Source organism: Vombatus ursinus, unplaced genomic scaffold, assembly GCF_900497805.2.
Source record: "Vombatus ursinus unplaced genomic scaffold, bare-nosed wombat genome assembly UNPS02009205.1, whole genome shotgun sequence".
Lineage (NCBI taxonomy): Eukaryota > Metazoa > Chordata > Mammalia > Diprotodontia > Vombatidae > Vombatus > Vombatus ursinus.
In genome coordinates, this window is record NW_020948983.1 from 33,961,396 (window position 1) to 33,981,533 (window position 20,138).

Genomic DNA, 20,138 nt, shown 5'->3' on the forward strand with positions numbered 1-20,138 from the left:
CACACACACACACACACACACACACACACACACACACACACACACACAGAAAGAATCATAGTATTCAGAGCTGAAAGAGACTGCAGAGGTTATGAAAGTACTCAGAAAACAGTATATTAATAAACATAGTAATTGTTTAGTTCAGTTGGCATAGCTAAAGCAACCAACGTGGTTTGAATGAACAGGATTCAGCTGAGGTGTCATCATGAAGCTGGAATAACCATGAAATATAAAAACAAACATTCTTATAGCTATGTTAGGCAAAAGTCAATATGAATTATGCAGGGACAGCTGAGGAGGAGAAATCAGATAAGGAGATATTTCTAATTAGGTAAGGATAAAAATTAACACTTATATCATCAACTTATACCTCTATGTGATACAGAAATTCTATTTCAAATGTGAGAGAGATATACCCACATATAACTTGAGATGTGGCATATCAGGCAAGTATGACTCAAATAAGAGCCTCAGTCTAAGAGGGCAAAAGGGCCATTTATAGTTCAAACATTAGAATGATTTTTCAGTTAGCCTTGGAGTTGAGAATACTTTATTTCAGGCCAAGGAGAAATATATAATTATTTGTTAATAGTGGATGAGCCAGCTGGCAGGGTTTACTCTTTTTTTAATGATTTAACCTTTTGGGTTATTGTTCTTACCACTCCTACTTTGCCTTTTTAGCTATGACATATAAAGATAAAAGATGATCACCAGAGCAGATGAGGCTAATAGACTTTTCACAGAAAACTGCCAAACTCACTTAAAATTCACCCCCCCCCCCACACACACACATAAACTTGCCCCCCCTCACCAGGATTAAGGTTTGGGATGCTATTAACCAGAAACAAATAACCAGCAATGACTCAAGAGATAAATTCTGAAAGCCAAGATACAGACAGAGAAAGCACATGCTGTTCTTTGCACTTCACTTGGTCTGTTTTATCCTGGATCCTGTCTTCTCTTTTCCTTTTTTCTTTGTGGTCATCATTATCCCCTGAAGATCAGGTCATCTTTTGAGATTAAACAATACCATGGCCAAATGAGAATGAAACATTCCCCACATGACATTTCTGGGACTGAGCAATCTCTGATCTCTCTGTATAGCAAGTTTTCAATGGGAGCATCCTAGAGGACCATATCAAGCTGACCATTGCTCTGAATGGTCCTTCTCCAAGAAAAGTGCCGGCCTAATTCAACTCGTCACTATTGTCACAAAGGGGAATTAATAAAAGTGTACCATGAACAGCTCAGCGAGACATGGGAATGGCAGTCAGTGTAGGTTTTCTTGCTCCACCATTTATTTCTGGATTGAATTTTTATCCTTAATGTATTTCTTGCTAAAAATGCAGAGCAAGCTACTATAGAACATCCTTTTTAACACAGCTAGAGATTAAGGAAGATTTGTAAGGCTTTTAATAGCATTCTTTTAAGAAACAGCTTTTAAAAACATTCAATACCAAGGAAAATCCCATTTTCCTCAACACTGAAGCCCAAAGCTGTTCTTTTCCTTTCGTACCAGGATATTCTATCCCTGGAGAGGCCAGGATCTACAACATTCACATAACTCCTGTCTCTCTACAGAATTGCTGGGATCAGTGATGTCTGTGAAACAGGAAACTTTCAATCTGGAACAACCACTCTGCTGTACTTCCCTGATATATCAGGAAAGATGGGACTGTCAACTGTCACATTAGGCAAAACAGATATTCAACCCTTTTCACCATAAAAGCAAATTCACAACAGATTAAGATACGAAAATGGTAAAACATAATGCACAACTTTATTATTACCTTTACTATGTTTCAGTTTTAAAGCACTTTCATATATATTTTATATTTAATCCTTATATCAATCCTGAGATGTTCTCAGAGTTCTGTTTCTTCTGTTTTACAAATCAAGAAAATAAGGTTCTAAAAAGTTCACTGGTTGTATGCTAGGATCTTGGGATCATCCATTACAAGAAGAAACCTCAGAAGTCATATAATCCAACCCCCTCAATTACAAATGAGGAAACTGAGGCCAAGAGAGGTTAAATGATCTGGAGTCATGAAAAGCTGAATTCAAATCTTGCCTCTATTACTAGCTGTGTGACTTTGGGCAAGTCACAACCTCTCTCAACCTCAGTTTCCACTTGTGCAGTGTACATAGCTTGGAGTCAGGAAGTCTCGCATTCAAATCCAGTCTCAGACACTTACCAGCTGTGTTTCCCTGGGCAAGTCAAGTAACTTGTTTTCCTCAGTTTCCCCAACTGTAAAATGGGGATGATAATAATAGTACCTACCTTCCAGGGTTGTTGTGAGGATCAAATGAGATAATATGTGTAAAGCACTTAGCAAACTGCCTGGCACATATATATATACACACATATATATAAAATAAAATGGTTTATATATATATATATATACACATATATTATACATATATACACACATATATAAAATGGCATATATGTTAACTATTATTATTAAAATGGAGATTATAATATCACTTCCTCAGAGGGCTACTCTAAGTATTGAATGTAAAGCACTTTGTAAATCTTCAAGTACTGTATAAATTTTAGCTATCAGCACCATTCTTTTTATAGAAAGTAATGGAAATTTCTTTGTGGTACAATGGGAAACAAGTTTATGAATTACAATGTATATTTCTTTTCAAGCTGATGAAAGAATGGGGGGGAAATTTACATACCCCAAGGTTAGAGATAAATTTCAGATGACTGACATAAGTGATCACAGATTGCCTTATGCTAACACATAATTAAATGTAAAATTCCTTCTCTGAAATGTATGTCACTGTCATATACTACATATATGCATTTTTGTAGTCACATTTGACATCACAAGTGAATGTTAAGAGCTATGTATTGTTCCTATATAAAAGATACATTAAGTTGATCTCTACAAGGCTGGAGTACATGAATTCATGCAAAAATTCAAGTTCATCACCTAGTGCTGCACATACCTACGCACATACCAAAACTGTCCCAAGGTTTTTAGGAACCTAGCTAACCTGAAACCCATTGGCCACCAATGCTGGATGGTGAAGTGTTAAAGAGATTTTAAAATCAGGACCATTCTACTTATTTCTCTTTTAGAATTAGCTGAAAAGGTGGATAGTGTCTACTACTCCTACTACTGAGCTTTATATATAGTAGGTGCATAATAAATGCCGTTTTAAATAAAGTGATTCTGCATACGGGAAGTTAGAAAGGAATTTCACTTCTTACCCTTACCAAAAGTGTATATTTTTAAGCCAAATTCTATATGAAATCATCTGTTTCATCAAAAGTAACAACCAGATATAAAGGTACTTGAATAGCTTCAACAGTTCTTTAGAAAAATTAATTTATTTTCTTAATCAGAAACAACTGCCTTACTATTGTGACAATAAATCAGGTATGTAAGTTCTAGTCTAGAACCAAAAATCAGGTAGTGTACTAGCTGTTCCAAAAAGGCATTTCAAGTTCAAAATTCTATGTCAAACAACCTTATAATAGAGTACCTGCCAGTCTTTTAAAAGTTTAAGACCTTATATTTCAAGAATAAAAAGGTCATTCTTAGAGGCAGGTAGTAAATACTCTTAAGTGGATTAGGGACTGAAATATAGAGAAAGAGGACCTTTTGGCTTGTAGATAAAGGAAAGCTCGACAAAGAAAGTTCTGGTCTCAAACAAAACTAAATAAATAAAGAAAAGCAAAAATAGGACAAAGAACACTGAAGATTAATACTCATGAGGTCCTAGAATCAGACAGATACACTCTTCATCTGAGAAAGAAAAAAAAAATAGAAAGGATGAGATGAAGGGGTGAGAGACAGGAAAAAGTAAGGATGGGGAAAAGAAAGAGTCATCTCAAATTAAATGAGTTCCATCAGTGTAATGAGGGAGGAAAAGAATGAAAGATAATTAAGGTCAAAAAGTGGAATAAATCCATTTTATCTGCATCTTGGAGAAGTTACCCAGTCCAAACATGAACTAGCTGTACTCCTAATTTCCCCAATATGGAATGAATCACATTTGGATTGGCTCCAATTTCACTGCTGAATTGGTAGCATTTTAAAATTACAAAATTTCAAAAATAAAATAGGGGTTGCCTCAGGGAAATACATTTTTTAAAAATGTATATAACTACCCTTTTGAGGGTCTCAAAGTTTTTCATTTTGCTCTCATATTGTCTAAATGAAGTAATTCTAAAACAAAAACCCTGTAACTTCATAAGGGAGACAATTCCTAAGTCTTCTGGGATACTACATTCCAAAAGACACTTCTAAATCAGCTGGTTTTCTCTCCTTGCATATAACTCAGAAAGCTGGGTCAAAAACCTTAACAAATCTAATAACTAAAATAGTAGAATAAAAAACTTAACAGCTATAACAAAGGCTAATCTAGAACCATCTCCTTTTATACAGGAGGAAAACAGGCCACATTCAGTGACTAAGATTGCAAAGCTAGTTAACAGCAGAACACAAGATCCAAAGAATTTAAAGCTCAACCAGACCTTGAAGATCATCTCTACAGATAGCGAGATGGTACAGTGGATAGAGAGTGCTAGGCCTGGAATGCATATAAAAGTAGATTTTTATGCACATCAGCATTGAGAAAAAGAAGAATCACAGAATCTCGGAGTTATAAGAGACTTATAACACCATCTAGTCTAACCCATACCTGAACAAGGATCCCCTCTACAACAATTCTAATAAATAGTAATCCAGCCTTTGTGACATCCTGTAAGGGAAAATCCAATGTATCACTGTGAAGGCAGAGATACATCTTGATTATGTCATCCGCCATGCTGGCTCTCTATCCTAGTTTCACGTCAGCTAACAAATCTAACATGCATCCATCTATACCCTTATATAAATCCGTGCTAAAAACACAAAACCACTTAGGGCCAAGTAAAAATCCATGGGCCACTCTACTACTCAACATTAACCCCAGAATCCAGTCAATCAACTTGTCACAAATATAACCAACTACACCATCATCTATCTAGCCCACATTTCTCCATCTTATTCATAAGAGCCTATGTGCATTCATTCATCAAATAGTTTGCTAAAATATGCAATCCGTATCTGCAGCGTTTCCCTGAACAGTCAATTTAGGAATCCTGTTAAAAAATGAAAAGAGGTTATTAGGTTAGCATAATTGCTAAGATGTCAGTAAGGGCCAACATGGCTACATCGAGATCACTGCCTCTTTTTAAGTTACTTGTTAAGTCATCATTTTATTCATGCATTATAGAATTGAGCCAGGAATCTATAACAACCTTCTAAATTTGCAGAATCTATTCCCCTTTTGGGGAGAGAAGAGGAATTGAGACATTTGACTTTTTCTAGTCCTATGACACCTCTCTCTTTATCCATACTCTTTTCAGGATCACTGACAGTGGCTCAGCATTCACTTTAGCTTTTTTCAGTAACCTGGGATGTAGTTCTTTCTGACCTGATGGCTTCAACTCATTGAAGACAGTTCATTGCTCTTTTACCATTTTCTCTTTTATCTCGAGTTTCATGTTCTTATTAATTACTGTTATTTCTTCCTCACTGAAAAAATCATTCTACTTGCCAGACAGAAAAGAAGTAACCAAAGAACTGAATAGTTTTGCTTTTTGCTATATGTTTTCATCATCTCATTCATACCTAACCATTCTTTGATCTTGCTTTTATCCCTAATATAGATTTTTTTTTAACGTACATTTTGTGGTCCTTGATATTCATGGGCAGTCTCAATATATTCTGAACACTAGTGTACTTGACACTATTCTTGAAAGGTTATCCAACTTTTCTTTTCCTTTTTCTCTTTCCAGTATGTGCCTTTGTTTCCACCCTCTATTACAGTATGTCCTTTGAAATCAAACTTAGGCAATGAGTTCCCTGTGGATCTACATTTATCTCTTTAGACAGTTCTTTTTCTCTTTCTACAGTGTTGTTTCAATTTGTCATTTTCAAAATTTCATTCTTAAGAAATTCCCACTCTTATTGGTTGGACTTCCCCAGTACAAAGCCAAATTTCAGAGTTCTTTGAACTCTGAAAATACAGGGTACATGTATGGAACATCATGCCCAGTTTTTTTCTCCTTCTTTATAACGAAATAGAAGGTATGATTATATACCCACTATGAAAGAATTTTTGAACTCATCTCATCTAGTTCAACCCCTTTATTCAACACATGAGAAACAGGCCCAGTGGGGTGAAATGATCTACTTAGGATGATGGAACCACAACAAGTCAGCAGCAAAGCCAAGATTAGCCTAAGACACTTGCCTTCTAGTCCAGGGTTGTATCCACTATACTGGACTGCAGCTCTATTGAGCAATTACTCTAGTCACTGCAACATACAGAAACCCTGAATATGTACAAATATGTAAATTCACTAATAATGCAAATTTTATTCCAATACAGAGACATTTACAAACAAAACAATGATTAATAATTTTAACAGGTAAATTATTTGTTGATCCATCATGCAAAAAGTTACTAATGACCTTCTTTGAAATGCCAATGTCAAATCTAACAGCCTTCTTTTAATCCTCACCCTACTTGAACTTTTTGTAGAATATCAAACTACCCCCTTCTTTTGGAAGCATTCCTTTTCTTTTCCTTTTATGATACTATCTTCTCTCCTACCTATCTGCAAGGTCCTTCTCTCTTCCTTGATAGCTCGACTTTAGCCTCCCACTATTAAGAAGGGGTATACAATGCTTGGCCCTTTGCTTTTGTCACTTTATGTTATGTCTCTTGTAAATTTTATCTTTCATGCCTTCAAGTTTCTCTTCTATGTAGATGATTCTAAAATCTTCCTATCTTCAGCCCTGACCTCCTTATTGAGCTTCAGTTCAGTAACTAATGGTCACTTGTTATTCAAAAATCTTTTACCTCTACATTCCAACTAGGATTCCCAAGCTCAGCATGTCTGTATCAGTCTACCTATCCATCCATCCATCTATCTGTGAAAGTCCTCAGACTGAATTCTGGTCCTAGATAAATTACTTAATATCTCTCTGTCTCAGTTTCCTCATCTCTAAAATGGGGGTGATAATATTTATACTATATACCTTTCAAGGTTGCTGTGGGCAAAGCACTTTCTAAACCAAGAGATCCTCCCTAATGTCTCTATGATAAAAATCTAAACCCTTCCATTTTGCATTTAAAGCTCTTCACAATCTGGCCCCAGCCTATTCTTCCAGGCTGATTAAACATTTCTCTCTCATACACTCTAAATGCCTAACAAGAAAGGAATGGTTAAATAAACCGTGCTAAGTAATGTAATGGAATACTTTCTTGCAATAAAGGCCAATACATAGGTAGTATACAAATAAATTTGAAAAAGGCAACCTTAAAAAATGCAAAGATAAATTTTTTTTTAAAAATTTAAAAGCCAAACCTGAAGAATGAAGTACAAACTAACAACGTTCACTCTCAGAGGAAAAGTAGATAAAAATGGAAAAATAAAAAATCCTGAAGACTTAAGAGAATAACTAGAAAATTATTATGCATTGAAATTAATTTAAATGCAAACAACTATTAAGCAAGTTTAGTTGATTGTTAACATTAATAAAAAATTAATCAAGATATTAAGGTAACACCGTAGACAGGTAGGTTATTAGACAAATTATCCCAAATGTAAAAACAGCACAACCATAAAAGGCAAGTTTTCAGGTAGACTTCCAGACATGTCCACATGCCCTCCTTGATCCTATTAGCCCTCACCATTCAAAGTTGGGTCTGTTCCCAGCACGTTCCACTCTTCTGGCAGTTTGAGGTGTCGGAATGCCAATGCCACCTTCTCATCTAGACTATTCACATCTCCAGAGGGTGGTCCTGATCGATCCAGAAACCTGGTGAAGTTCAGAGCCTGTTGGTTGCCAGCACTGGTTGCCAGAAACTGGGCTGCATCATATACTTCATCCTGAATGAAGCGAAAATCTTCCTCAGCCACCACAAAAACAGGGAGTCCCTCTTTGGAAGCACAGAGCAGGACCTTCACTGTCTCACAGCAGTCATGACCTGCCAAAAACACACCAGACCCCAAAAAAACGCATTAGAAGGCTTATGGTCAAGAGGACTCCTAACATATGACACATAGGTTATGCTATCACATTCATTTTCTCTCATAAAAGCTAAATGAGAAAATAGAGCATGGCACAACACGAAACACAGAAAGGCTATGGACAAATAATTTATCAGTCTTGTATAAGTTTTCAAGACCACTTTACCTACTATCACCTAATTTCAACAGGAAAAATAAGAATAATTAAAATCATAACAATGAGAATGAAATAACAGTAATGATAATAACAACACTAATCCATAAACATTTAAGAACAATATTTTTAAGAGATGTCACCAAAGGAAATACTCACAATTTCCAAGCTGCAAAAAATGAAAATCTTTCGAAAGGGAGCTATCAATGGGAAAATATCAAAATCACATAGAAAAAGAATGAGGTACATCCCTATCAACCTATCTGCTACCATGCTTGTTATGAGTATGTTTTCAATGAGCCTATAATATGAGCTTGCATTGTAATGTTTATTCCACTACATAAAGCAGTTAATTTATCCATCTATGTAATAGTTCAAATTACATTGAATAATTAAAATAACACAACAGTATCTTGTCCTAGGACCAATTCTATCTCAGCTGTATCAAAAAAGAAATGTGATTAGAGGTACATAATAATAATAGCACCTAGCATTTATAACCAATTTTAAGGTTTGCAAAGTACTTTAAATGCATTATCACATTTGACCCTCACAGCAACTCTGGGAGGTAGATGTCATTATAATCATATATCATTTTACAGATATTGATGCTGAGATAGCTTAAATGACTCACCCATGGTTACACAGCTACTCAGTATCTAACACAGGATTTGAGGCCTTGGAGTTTTCTTGATTCTAAGTCCAATACTCTATCTACCAGACAATACTGCCTCTCATTAGATAAGGTTGTAGAAAGCGATAAAAAAGTACACAGTAACATTCAAACATGTTACTATTACTGTTGTCATCATCATCATTAATGGCACTGAGTAAATTATTATTATTATCATCATCGGCCTCAAGTAAGGGCACCAAAATGAAAGGCCTTGTTTATAAATAATCTGTTTCAAATAGAATTTCTCTTTATTCTTACCTACTTAAATATATGGACCCTAGGAAATAATTAATTTTATAGAACAAATGATGGGATCATATGACAAAGTATAGTTCAAAACTCTGTGATGTCAACATTCAGGATAATCAGTTAAGCTGACAGAAAAGTCACCAGCATCTTCCATATCAGGTCTTAATTGCAATAGATGTCTTATGCAATGTGAATGTGCTTCTAGACTTTCAACCTCAGAATCAAGGTACAGTGCTCCCAGTTTCAGGAGAGAATTCTAAAATCTCTCTGTCAAGAGACAATTATAAAATTTCCAATAACTGATCTCAATTTACCACAAGCTCTTTCACTGCCACCATTAGTTATTCCTTCATAAAATAACTTCTTTCTAAAAATGATGAGACTATAAAAAGGTCAGAAAAATCAAGACTAAGACCCTTCACGCTAAATCTACTCTTAGCTCTAAAGTCTCTCATGCATTTGATAAGGACTATCCATCCCGCAAAGAGGGAGACCTATCCTTTTGTGTGGGTCATAAGACAGATGACCCATGTTATAGAAAGGCTGGTCCAGACCAGGAGATTCTAATGATACAAAATAAATCTTACATTATAATGAAATATAAACAAATAAATTAAAATACTATGTGTTTCAGTGCAAACACAAGTGCAAATGAAGGAAAGAGTTGTTTTTTTTTCCCACCTGAGTTTTTTGCAGTGGTTTCCATGACCCTTTGATTCTAATGGCAGAGGAACACATCTAGAATATTGTTGAGTTTATTGAGCAATAATTATGCATTGTGAGAGCTATAAAAATAGCAGAGAATTGCTGCTAAGCTATGCTTACTAGAAAACGAACCCCTTGCTGAGAGCGATAAGTAAATCTATAAAGTAATGGAATTAATTTCCAGAAGCAAAACATGAAAACCAATTATCATTACTTTATAGTCAGTCCTCTGACAAGAGTAAAAAGTAACTTGATTTTGCACTTTCACACTTCTCAATTTAACAGTTTAAAACTATTCATCATCTGAAGAAAGTATGGAGTACAGTCACACCTTGAGTACATAATTCAGGTTTAAAGCGATGCAGAAGGAGTGAACTCAAAGGACAGCAAGATCCATTATAAATAATAATAATATAAGCAATTTGAGAAGAATCACTTCAGGAGCGGTGCCTTAGTTATTTTCTATAAGCAATGGCAACAAATGACCTCAGTTAAAAATAATTTATCATGGACTTCATAATATGCAGAGGAAGTAGAGCTTCTATTAATTCTTCTCTCCTTACTTTCCATCCCAAGTTCGAACTTATGGCAGAATGTTAGCAATACTGACAAATGTAATGACAGAATGATAACCTATTGAGTTTAAGAGTGCATGAAGGGCAATACAATGATGAAGAAGCATCTGTTTCCAGCATCCTCACCCCCACCAAAATAAAAAAAAAAATCCATCTCATCCAATCACTTGCCAGAAAGAGAAAGGTGGGTGTAACTGTGAGGGAAGACAAGGAGTGGGGCCTGTACACCCTGGGGCAAAGAGACGAGGAACACAGACAGCAGTGGTCAATCCTCTTCTGGCATAGTTTACCAAGAAAACTGCTTGGCCTCAAGGATATCTGGTCAGGAGAAAACACATACACTGTAGCAGTAAAAGGGGAAAAGATCAAACAGTGAAGAAACCCCAAACAAACTACCTAAAGTAAAAGGCAAGAATTACATGAACACAAAAAAGCTAATAGAAAATTGACTGAGTATAAACTCAGTTCTCAAAAAAAATAAACCAACTAAGAGACTGATGAAGACATAAGGAAAAATCGGCAATATTTTTTTTAAAAGGCAACAACATGACAATTCCCCAGAGATTATCAAACAAAACCAAGAAACTTCAGAATATTTTAAAAGAAAAATGAAGATACTAAGTTTGAAATCTGGTCAGATATCAGATCTCTCAAAGAAATTTTTTAAAAATTCAATTCAATTCAATTCAATGAAGACTATCATGTGCTAGGCACTATGCTAAGTGCTGGGGATACAGAAAGAGGCAAAAGACAGTCCCTGCCCTCAAGGAATTTATAATCTATTGTGGGAGACAATGCAAACAAATCTACACAAAGCAATATATAAAAGAAATAGAAAATCATTAAAAGCGGGAACCAATGGAATTAAGAGGGCCTTCTTATAGAAGGTAGAATTTTAGTTGGAACTTAAAGGAAACCAGAGGTCATCAATCAGAGTGTAAGAGGGATAGCATTCCATGCATGGGAAATAGAGAAAATGCCTGGAGCTGACAGCTGAAGTGTCTTGTTTGTGGAATAACCAGAAAGCCATTGTCATTGGATCCAAGAATACATATCCAGGAGTAAAGTACAAGAAGAGTGGAAAGGTAGGAGGGGGTTAGGTTATGAAGGGCTTTGAATGCCAGAGAGTTTTGTATTTGCTCCTGGAAGCAATCGGAAGCCAATGGAGTTTAATGAGTGAGTGTGTGTGTGTATGGGGAGGGGGTTGCATGCGCATGTGCATGTATAGGATCAGACTTATGTTTTAGGAAAATCTCTTTTAGTGATTGAATAGAAAATGGACTTGAGTGGGAAGAGACCTGAGGCTGGCAGACCCACCAGGATCTACAGCAGTCAGGCATGAGGAGATAAGGGCCTGCACCAGAGTAGTAGCAGTGTCACAGGAGAGGAGATATACTCAAGAGATGTTGCAAGGGTGATATTAGCAGGCCTTGGCAACAGTTTGGATCAGAGAGGTGAGAAATAGTGAGAATATAGGATGACTCCCAGGTGGTGAACCTGAGGGACTAGGAGGATGGTGTTGTCCTCTACAGTAACAGGGAAATAAGGAGTTGGGGAAGGTTTGGAGGAAAAGATAACGAGTTCTATTTTGGACATATTGAGCTTAAGATGTCTGTTGGACATTCAGTTTGAGATATCCGAAAGGCAGTTGGAAATGCAAGACTAGAGGTCAGCAGAGACTGGGGCAGGAGAGCACCAGTATATATTTGGTAATTAAATTCATGGGAGCTAATGAGATCACCGAGTAAAGTAGTATAAAGGGAGAAGGGAAGAAAACCCAGGACAGAACCCTGAGAAACACTTAAGGTTAGAGAGCATGATCTGGGGAAGGATTCAGTAAAGAAGACTGAGAATGAATGATCAGACAGGTAGGAGGAAAACCCGGAGATGAATTAAAAATAATTAAAAGACGAATTAAAAAGTCTAAGTGCCACATTTCCAGAAATAATACAAATTGCCCAAAAATTCTTAAAACAAGCAGAATACTGATCAATGGAATCTCAATTTTACTTTTTAAAAAAAGCAAACGGCATTTTTCACAATGAAAAATCACTTACTAAACAGATCATATCTTCTGACCCAGTGATATGACTACCAGCACATATATAGCCCAAAGAGTAAAAAGCACAGATAAAGGTTCTATATATATGCCAAAATATTTACTGCATTTTGAGAGCTTGGAAAAAAAAATGATAACAAAGAGGTATTGATACCTACCTGACTTGGGAAAATCTGAACAAACTATAGCAAATGAATATGAATGAGTATTAATACTCCATAGGAAACATAAATATGTAGAGTTCAGACTTGCAGGAAGACTTGTACAAACTGATGAAGAAGGAAATAAGAAGAATCAAAAGAACACTACATATATAGAGGGTAGCTATGTGGTACAGTGGATACAGTGCTGGGCCTGGAGTCAGGAAGACAAGTTCAAATTCAGCCTCAGATACTAGCTGTGTAACCCTGGGCAAGTCACTTAATCCTGTTTGCCTCAGTTTCCTCATCTATAAAATGAGCTGGAGAAGGAAATGGCAAACCACTCCAGTATATTTGCCAAGCAAAACTCCAAATTGGGTCACGAACAGTTGGACATGACTGAAAGACAACTGAACAACAATGCAATGGTCACATTAAAGGAAAACAATGCTAAAAGTCATGAGAATTCAGATCAATGAACTGATCCATCTTGACTGTAAAGTACTGACAGTGAAATAGAACTCCTTTCAAAAGAGAGAGGAAGTAAACTATAGGGATGGAATAAAACATGATATCATATATGGTCAATCTGTTTTAATTTAACTGCCCCTTCTTTATTCCAAGAGAAGGGTTTTGGAAAATGACAATAAATGCTTTTAAAAATCGATAAATAAAACTTAAAAAAATTTAGAACTGATGCATAGCAATTACTAACTATGTCTCATTTTTTAACAATATTGTCTCATTTACAAAAATAATTTTTACAAACTCAATATTTTGGGGTATAGATATGAATAAAATTCATTTTAGAGACAAGAAAAAATTTAACTCCAATAAATATCACTATCCCACTGGTAAGAAGAGATACTAAAAGTACCATGGGATCAAAACAGTACCAATGTGTTATTCAAATGAAACATACAATGTATTTTGCTGTCAAATCTTGTAGGCATAATTACTCATAATTCCTTAGAAGAGATGTTAACCAAAATATCTATATCCCATGTGATCTAAATAGTCCTTATTCTTTTGAATCAGTCTCCCCTTCCCACACTTGAACAGTCTTATAACTGAATGCTAACTCATCTAAGTCCTAAGATAGGAAACAATGAAACTTGTATAAAAGTCTTATTATTGTTAAGGAAAAAAAGGGATTACTTCTTGCATTTACAAAAAGATAATACTATAGTAATGATCACTAGCTTTATACTAAGCATTCTAGGCAGAGCAAAAGGCCAATGTGAAATAATGCTGCAATCAAAAATGGAAAGCTGTAAAGAAAAAAATTTCTACAGAAAAATCCATCTGGTATTTCCTAGCACACCCATAGCCCTCACTAAATGCTTGCTGTTTACTAAAATGATGGTTTGATTTGAGGCAAAGTATGTATCTCTGAAAGGAGGGAGTTGAAAAGTGTTTATTTTATTAATCTATGATTAGTGAGGTTAGAGAATTAAAACAACAACAACAACTCAGAATCAAGTATCTGGGAAAATATCACTCAGGATTTCCTTTCAGACATGGGCTCACATTCTGAGGGAAAACTTGGTTGTTGTTCAGTCATTTTTCAGTTGGGTCCGACTCTTCCTGTCCCTATTTGGGCTTTTCTTTACAAAGATACTGGGATGGTTTGTCATTTTCTTCTCCAGTTCATTTTACAGACGAGGAAACTAAAGCAAACAGAGTTAAGTGATTTGCCCAGGGTCACACAGCTATTACGTATCTGAGGCCACATTTGAACTCAGGTCTTCCTGATTCCAGATCCATTGTTCTATCCACTTCAGCCACCGAGCTGCCAAGGGAAAACTTAAAAATTATCAAAAGTCAATGTTGCCATAATTCTGTAATTGGTGTGGTATAATTATAGACCTGTGTTGTTTTTGTTTTTAAAAGAAAAACTCAAAATAGTATTAAGATACTACCTTACTACCTATCAGAATGGTAAAAATATTGAAAAAAAAAGAAAAAAAGAAAGAATATTCAACTTCAACAGGGCTGTGGAGAAACAGGCTTTCTAATTTGCTTTTGTTTTTGGGAGGGGGGTGAGGCAATCGGGGTTAAGTGACTTGCCGAGGTCACACAGCTAGTAAGTGTCAAGTATCTGAGGCCATATTTGAAGTCAGGTCCTCCTGACTCCAAGGCTGGAGCTCTATCCACTGCCCCACCTAGCTGCCCCTCTCTAATTCGCTCTTGATGGAGCCATATTTGTCAGTACAAATATTGTGGACAGAAATATGAAAATATGCAACAAGAGTCACAAAGCTTATCAGACCTTTTAGATTCAGAAATTCTATAGGTAGGACTTTATATCCTAAAAACGTTTGATTTTTTTGTTGTTGTTGTTGTCAAAATGGATACCTTTATTTAATTCAGCCATAGTTCTTTAAGTAAACATGTTCTATGAGCATATAAAGTAGTCAATAATTTAGTTGTTTTACCCCTGATATTTAGTTACTGAATCAACCATCAATAATTTGAAAATGCAATGATTCAAGTGAGGAGTCAAGAAATGGTCCAGGGTAGAATATATGAAATTATAACCTTCTATGAAGCAGTCTGCCTTCCTTCAGAATGGAAAATTCTGAAGTAATTATGATTGCAATTTTTCCACTTTAAGTATTTGCTAGAGAAGTCACAAAAATAAATTTTAAAAGAAATGTATTTAAATCCGTTTTCTCATGCTTCTGTTCTTAAAGTGAGTAGAAAAATGAGTGAGATTGGTGAAGATCCCTCATAAAATTTAAACTTAAATGAGTAAAATAAGGTAAAGACTCCTAATAATAATACATGTGTACCCAGGATCTGAAATGAACAAAAACAGGATGTACTTAAAGGATACTTTAAGGAGGGAGAGGCAGGTGAAAACTATGTAAGGATTCTGTAATTTCCACTGCTATTGTTGGGGGTAGTTATTTCATTTAGATTGTGCTCTCTGAAGCCCAGCCAACAGGATAAGAGGTAGGGGCTAGGGAGGGGCTGCGGTTAGAACCTATAAAAATGCTTGCTTGGCTGACACCACCTGCGGTCTTGCATCGAACTGCCTTTCTGGACCACTTTTGCCATTTGGGTCAGGCTATTTTTTAAGGTGTTATTTTCTCCAGTATTTTTTTGGGTCTCTTTTAGCATCACTCTCAGTTTTTCCTCTACTTCTCTTACTTGCTTCTCAAAATCCTTTTTGAACTCTTCCATGGCCTGGGATCAATTTGTATTTTTCTTGGAGACTTTGGATGTTGGAGCTTTGGCTTCATTGTCTTCTTCTGGTTGTGTGTTTTGATCTTCTTTGTCACCAAAGTGAGATAATATAGTCTGACTCTTTTTGCGCTGCTTGCTCGTGATCCTGGCCAATTACTTGAGTTATAAACTCTTTGTTAAGGTAGGAATCTGTTTCCAGTGTGGAGAATGTACTGTCCCAAGCTTCAGGGGTTTTGTACAGCTGTTTTCAGAGATACTTCTAGGGACCTGTAAATTTTCAATTCTTCCAAGGTGGTATGATCAAGGGCGACATGTTTACTCCTTTCCCGGCCTGTGCTCTGGTCTGTGGGTGACCACAAGCACTTTTTTCTGTTTTGGAACTGTGAGGAGGATTTTCTCTCTACTACCACTGCAAGCTCCACCACACCAGCGCTCCTCCTCACCCCAGGACAGCCACCCAGAACTGTGACCCAGATCCAAGCACCGGCAAAGCAAGAGAATCCTGGACCAGCAGAGAGATTCCTGAAATTCCCCTCTGATCAGTCACTTGATCGCCCCTTCGTCTGTGGGCTGGAAGCTCAGAAGGCAGCCGCCGCCCCAGGACCAAGCTCCAGGAATGGGGCTGGGACCCCACGCTTCTCTCTCACCACAGAAACAGACTTCTCCCACTGACCTTTTAAGTTGTCTTTGGTGTTCATGGGTTGAGAAGTCTGGAAACTGCCACAGCTGCCTGTGATTCACTCCTCTGAGGCCTGCTCTAGGTTTGCTGCAGCCTGCGCCCACACCGAACTGCACTCCTCTCCCAGCCCAGGGCGATATACCTTTCTGATCAACCATCCAGGTTATCTTGGGCTGGAAATTTGTTTCACTCTGTCTTTTTGTGGGGTCTGCTGAATTAGAATTTGTTTAGAGCCATTTTTGATAGGTATTTGGAGGGGTTTGGGGGAGAGCTCAAGCAAGTCACTGCTTTTACTCCGCCATCTTGGCTCTGCCCCCGCAAAATGTTAATAAAAGGGAAAAGGGGGTACCTATTTGTTCAAAATATTCATAGTTGTTCTATATGTAATATCTAAAAATTTCAAACAATTCATCTGTCTAGTAACTGGAGAATGGATAAATAATGGTATTAGCTTAGCCTGAAGTTTGAGGACTGTACCACTGTGATCCTGGCTGTCAGATAATGAAGTCTTTCCTCACAGCAATTCCTCAAGACCATTGGTTTGGCAAGTCACAGAACAGCTGTGATATGCATTAGTAGAGAGCCTCCATTAAATTAATTTTATATATATAATATATGTATATAACAACTAAATATGTGCCACATGACAAAATTATGCCTTCATTTAAGTTATACAGTTTGAACAATGCAAAAAGCAAAATAAATTGGGCCTTTTGTACTATCATGTATCTCTTGAACAGACTACTTGTATTTTTCTATCTACTGAGCTCCTTTCCATTCTGAAAGGTCCAGCTCAGGATCTTTACTGATTTTCCCAGCAAAAATATAGCTCTCCCATTCATTTTTTCTCATTATTACTTGTATTTGTGTGCATACATGGCAAATCAATTCACCAAGCATTTATTAAGCATTTATTATTGTCAGGCACTATGCTAAGACCTAGGAATACAAATACAAACAGAAAGAAAGACAGTCCCTGCCCATGGATGGCTTACAATGAAGACGTGGTAGGCCTGGGTGGCCTCCATAAAATGGACGTTTTGGAAAGACCTCACCAGTAAGAGGGAGGGACTGAGAGTACTTCCTATATGTGAAGTCCAAGGACAAAGTGAGTTTCCAGTATGAAGAGGTTTCTATGTCATGGGATAAAAAGTCTTGAGTCAGGAGTGCAGCCTAAAGAGGAATGAAATGACAAACCAAAGGTGTGCAGCCAGGTCAGAAATGAAGAGATGGTTGGCCTAAGCTCTCTCCTTAGAAGGAGGAGGTGCTAACTGGAAAGAGCCATCCATATCAGAGGGAGAGACCCCAAGAAGGAGGTACAAGTTCCAGATCTTCCAGGATAAAGAGGTTTCTGGGATATGACATCCAAAGGAGTACAGCCTGGTGGGAATTGAGCCCTGTCCTGTAACAGAAGAAAGGGACAAGTTCCCAAACAGGAATAAGAAAAGAAAACCAAAGAAAGAGAAGATGGGAAATACATGCTTAATTTGCCCCTCCCCCACCTAATTAAAACTAAATTTTTCTCTTAAATTCACAGACTGTATCATTTTTTCATCTTGGACCCCTTGCACTCAGTTTAGTGTCTTGGACATAATAGATACTTAATAAATTTAGAAATGAAGTTTATGTAACATATAAAGAACATAAGAATAGAAACAACCATCTCTATGTGGCAGAAAACAATTCACCTTTAAAAAACAAAACAAAACAAAACAAAAACAAAAAACAAAACTGAAGATGTACCAGAAAGGACAAAAGAATCAAAGAGTTTTCAGGAAACAGTAAGTCTGGGTTCATTAGTCTATCAAGCAACCAGCATTTATTAAGTGCTGCTGTGTGCTAGGAAATATACAAAGCACTCAGGAATACAGTTGTCTCTTCTACATCATGACCTTCCCCACTGCGGTTTCAATGTATTGAGGGTTGGCATAAGAAATTTAATAGGAATTTTTTGGGAATTTTGTGGAAGCTGCAGACAACACAGAAAAAGTTCAGAAACTCAGCAATGCATAAAATATACACATATATTATATAATATCAACCCAAATTTTACAATAAGATACTGTAAATACCCCATAAAAGAGAAAAGAAAAAATTCGGACTTTCTCTGGTACAAACAGAGGGCCAAAAAATTTTAGGCAGATTTTCCAGATCATGGGGACACTGTACCTCTAACCCCTTGAATGTGGAAAAGATAATTGTACAAAGAAATGCAGAAACAGTTTTTTGCCCTCATGCATTCTCTTGATAAGAGGCAAAGAGATTAAACGAAGTCTAGAAAGAGGCATACAAAATCACTGACCTCTGTCAAAACAAACTACCCATTAGGAGTTGGGGACAAAAAAAGAAGAAAAATTAAGTACTGAAAAGGTGTATAAAGTAACAATATCCAATGTTTTTGCTCTCTTTTGAACCTATGCAAGAATATGTTCTAGTTTCTCTGCAAATAGTAAACCTTCTAAAAAGGAGTGAAAATAAATCTGGTCATTACTATAAGGGGATATTAAAATCCATGACAAAGTTGTCTCTGAAAGCAAAAGGGAACAGCAATTCTAATATTTTGGGGAAATAGTCTTAAAGATTCTTTAGAATGGGCCGTTGCATTACTAAGTTATTGCTGCTTTTATTTGTTTATTTTAGAGTTTCTTGGATGAAAAAGAAGAGTTGCATGCAAGATGAATCCAAAAAGTTACTGCTGATGATTTCTCTAAAAGACCTAATTTAGTTGAATAAATGCATTTATCCAAAATCTGATGGCTATGTCTGTCACTGGGCATGTTTAGCAGGATAATAGGAGTTTCCTACAGTCCCCTTATCACTAAGCAAGGCACCCATGGAGACAAAATATTATGGTAGATAAACAAAGCCACTGGACACATGAGACATCAATTACTTCATTTCCTATAAAAGAACTAAAAGTGGAACACGTTCCATCTGAGTCTTGTTTTAACAATGAGAATTCAAAATCAATTCAAAGAAAGCAATCTGCATTAGGTTTTAGCACCTATTAAAAAGTATCCTTGGTAACACAAGATTTAGCTGCTTCTACATTAAGGGACCGCAGGGCATGGAATATAATATTTCGGAGAGCAAAGGAGATAGGATTACAACCAAGAATCACCTACCCAGCAAAACTGAGTATAATCCTTCAGGGGAAAAAAATGGTCATTCAGTGAAAATAGAGGACTTTCAAGCATTCTTGATGAAAAGACCAGAGTTGAATAGAAAATTTGTTTTTCAAATACAAGACTCGAGTGGAACATGGAGAGGTAAACAGGAAAGAGAAAATCATAAGCGACTTATTATGGTTGAACTGTTTACATTACTGCATGGAAAGATGATATTTGTAATTCATGAAACCTTTGTCAGTATTAGGGTTGCTGGAGGGGGAAAAATTGTATGTATGTATATATAGATATAGATAGATAGAGGGCACAGAGTGAGTTGAAAATGAAGGGGTCATATCTGGAGAATAAAATTAAGGGGTGAGAGAGGAATATACTAGTAGAAGGAGAAAGGGAGAGGTAGAACAAGGTAAATTATCCCACAAAAAAAGAAACAGAAAAGAAAAGGCTTTTACAGTGGAGGGGAAATGGGGGAAGGTGAGAGGGAATGAGTGAATCTTATTCTCATAGGATTTGACTTAAGGAGGGAATAACATA

The 20,138-nt window shown here is 36.5% G+C and overlaps 1 protein-coding gene across 1 annotated transcript in view; it reads right to left on the minus strand.

The window, feature by feature from the left end:
- LOC114035441 (A-kinase anchor protein 13-like) overlaps nt 1-20,138 on the minus strand; it is a 175,618-nt gene that overhangs the window by 45,634 nt on the left and 109,846 nt on the right. The window contains exon 4 of the mRNA XM_027851556.1: nt 7,708-8,004. Within this exon, the coding sequence (XP_027707357.1) occupies nt 7,708-8,004 (297 nt within the window). The remainder of the gene's footprint in view (nt 1-7,707; nt 8,005-20,138) is intronic.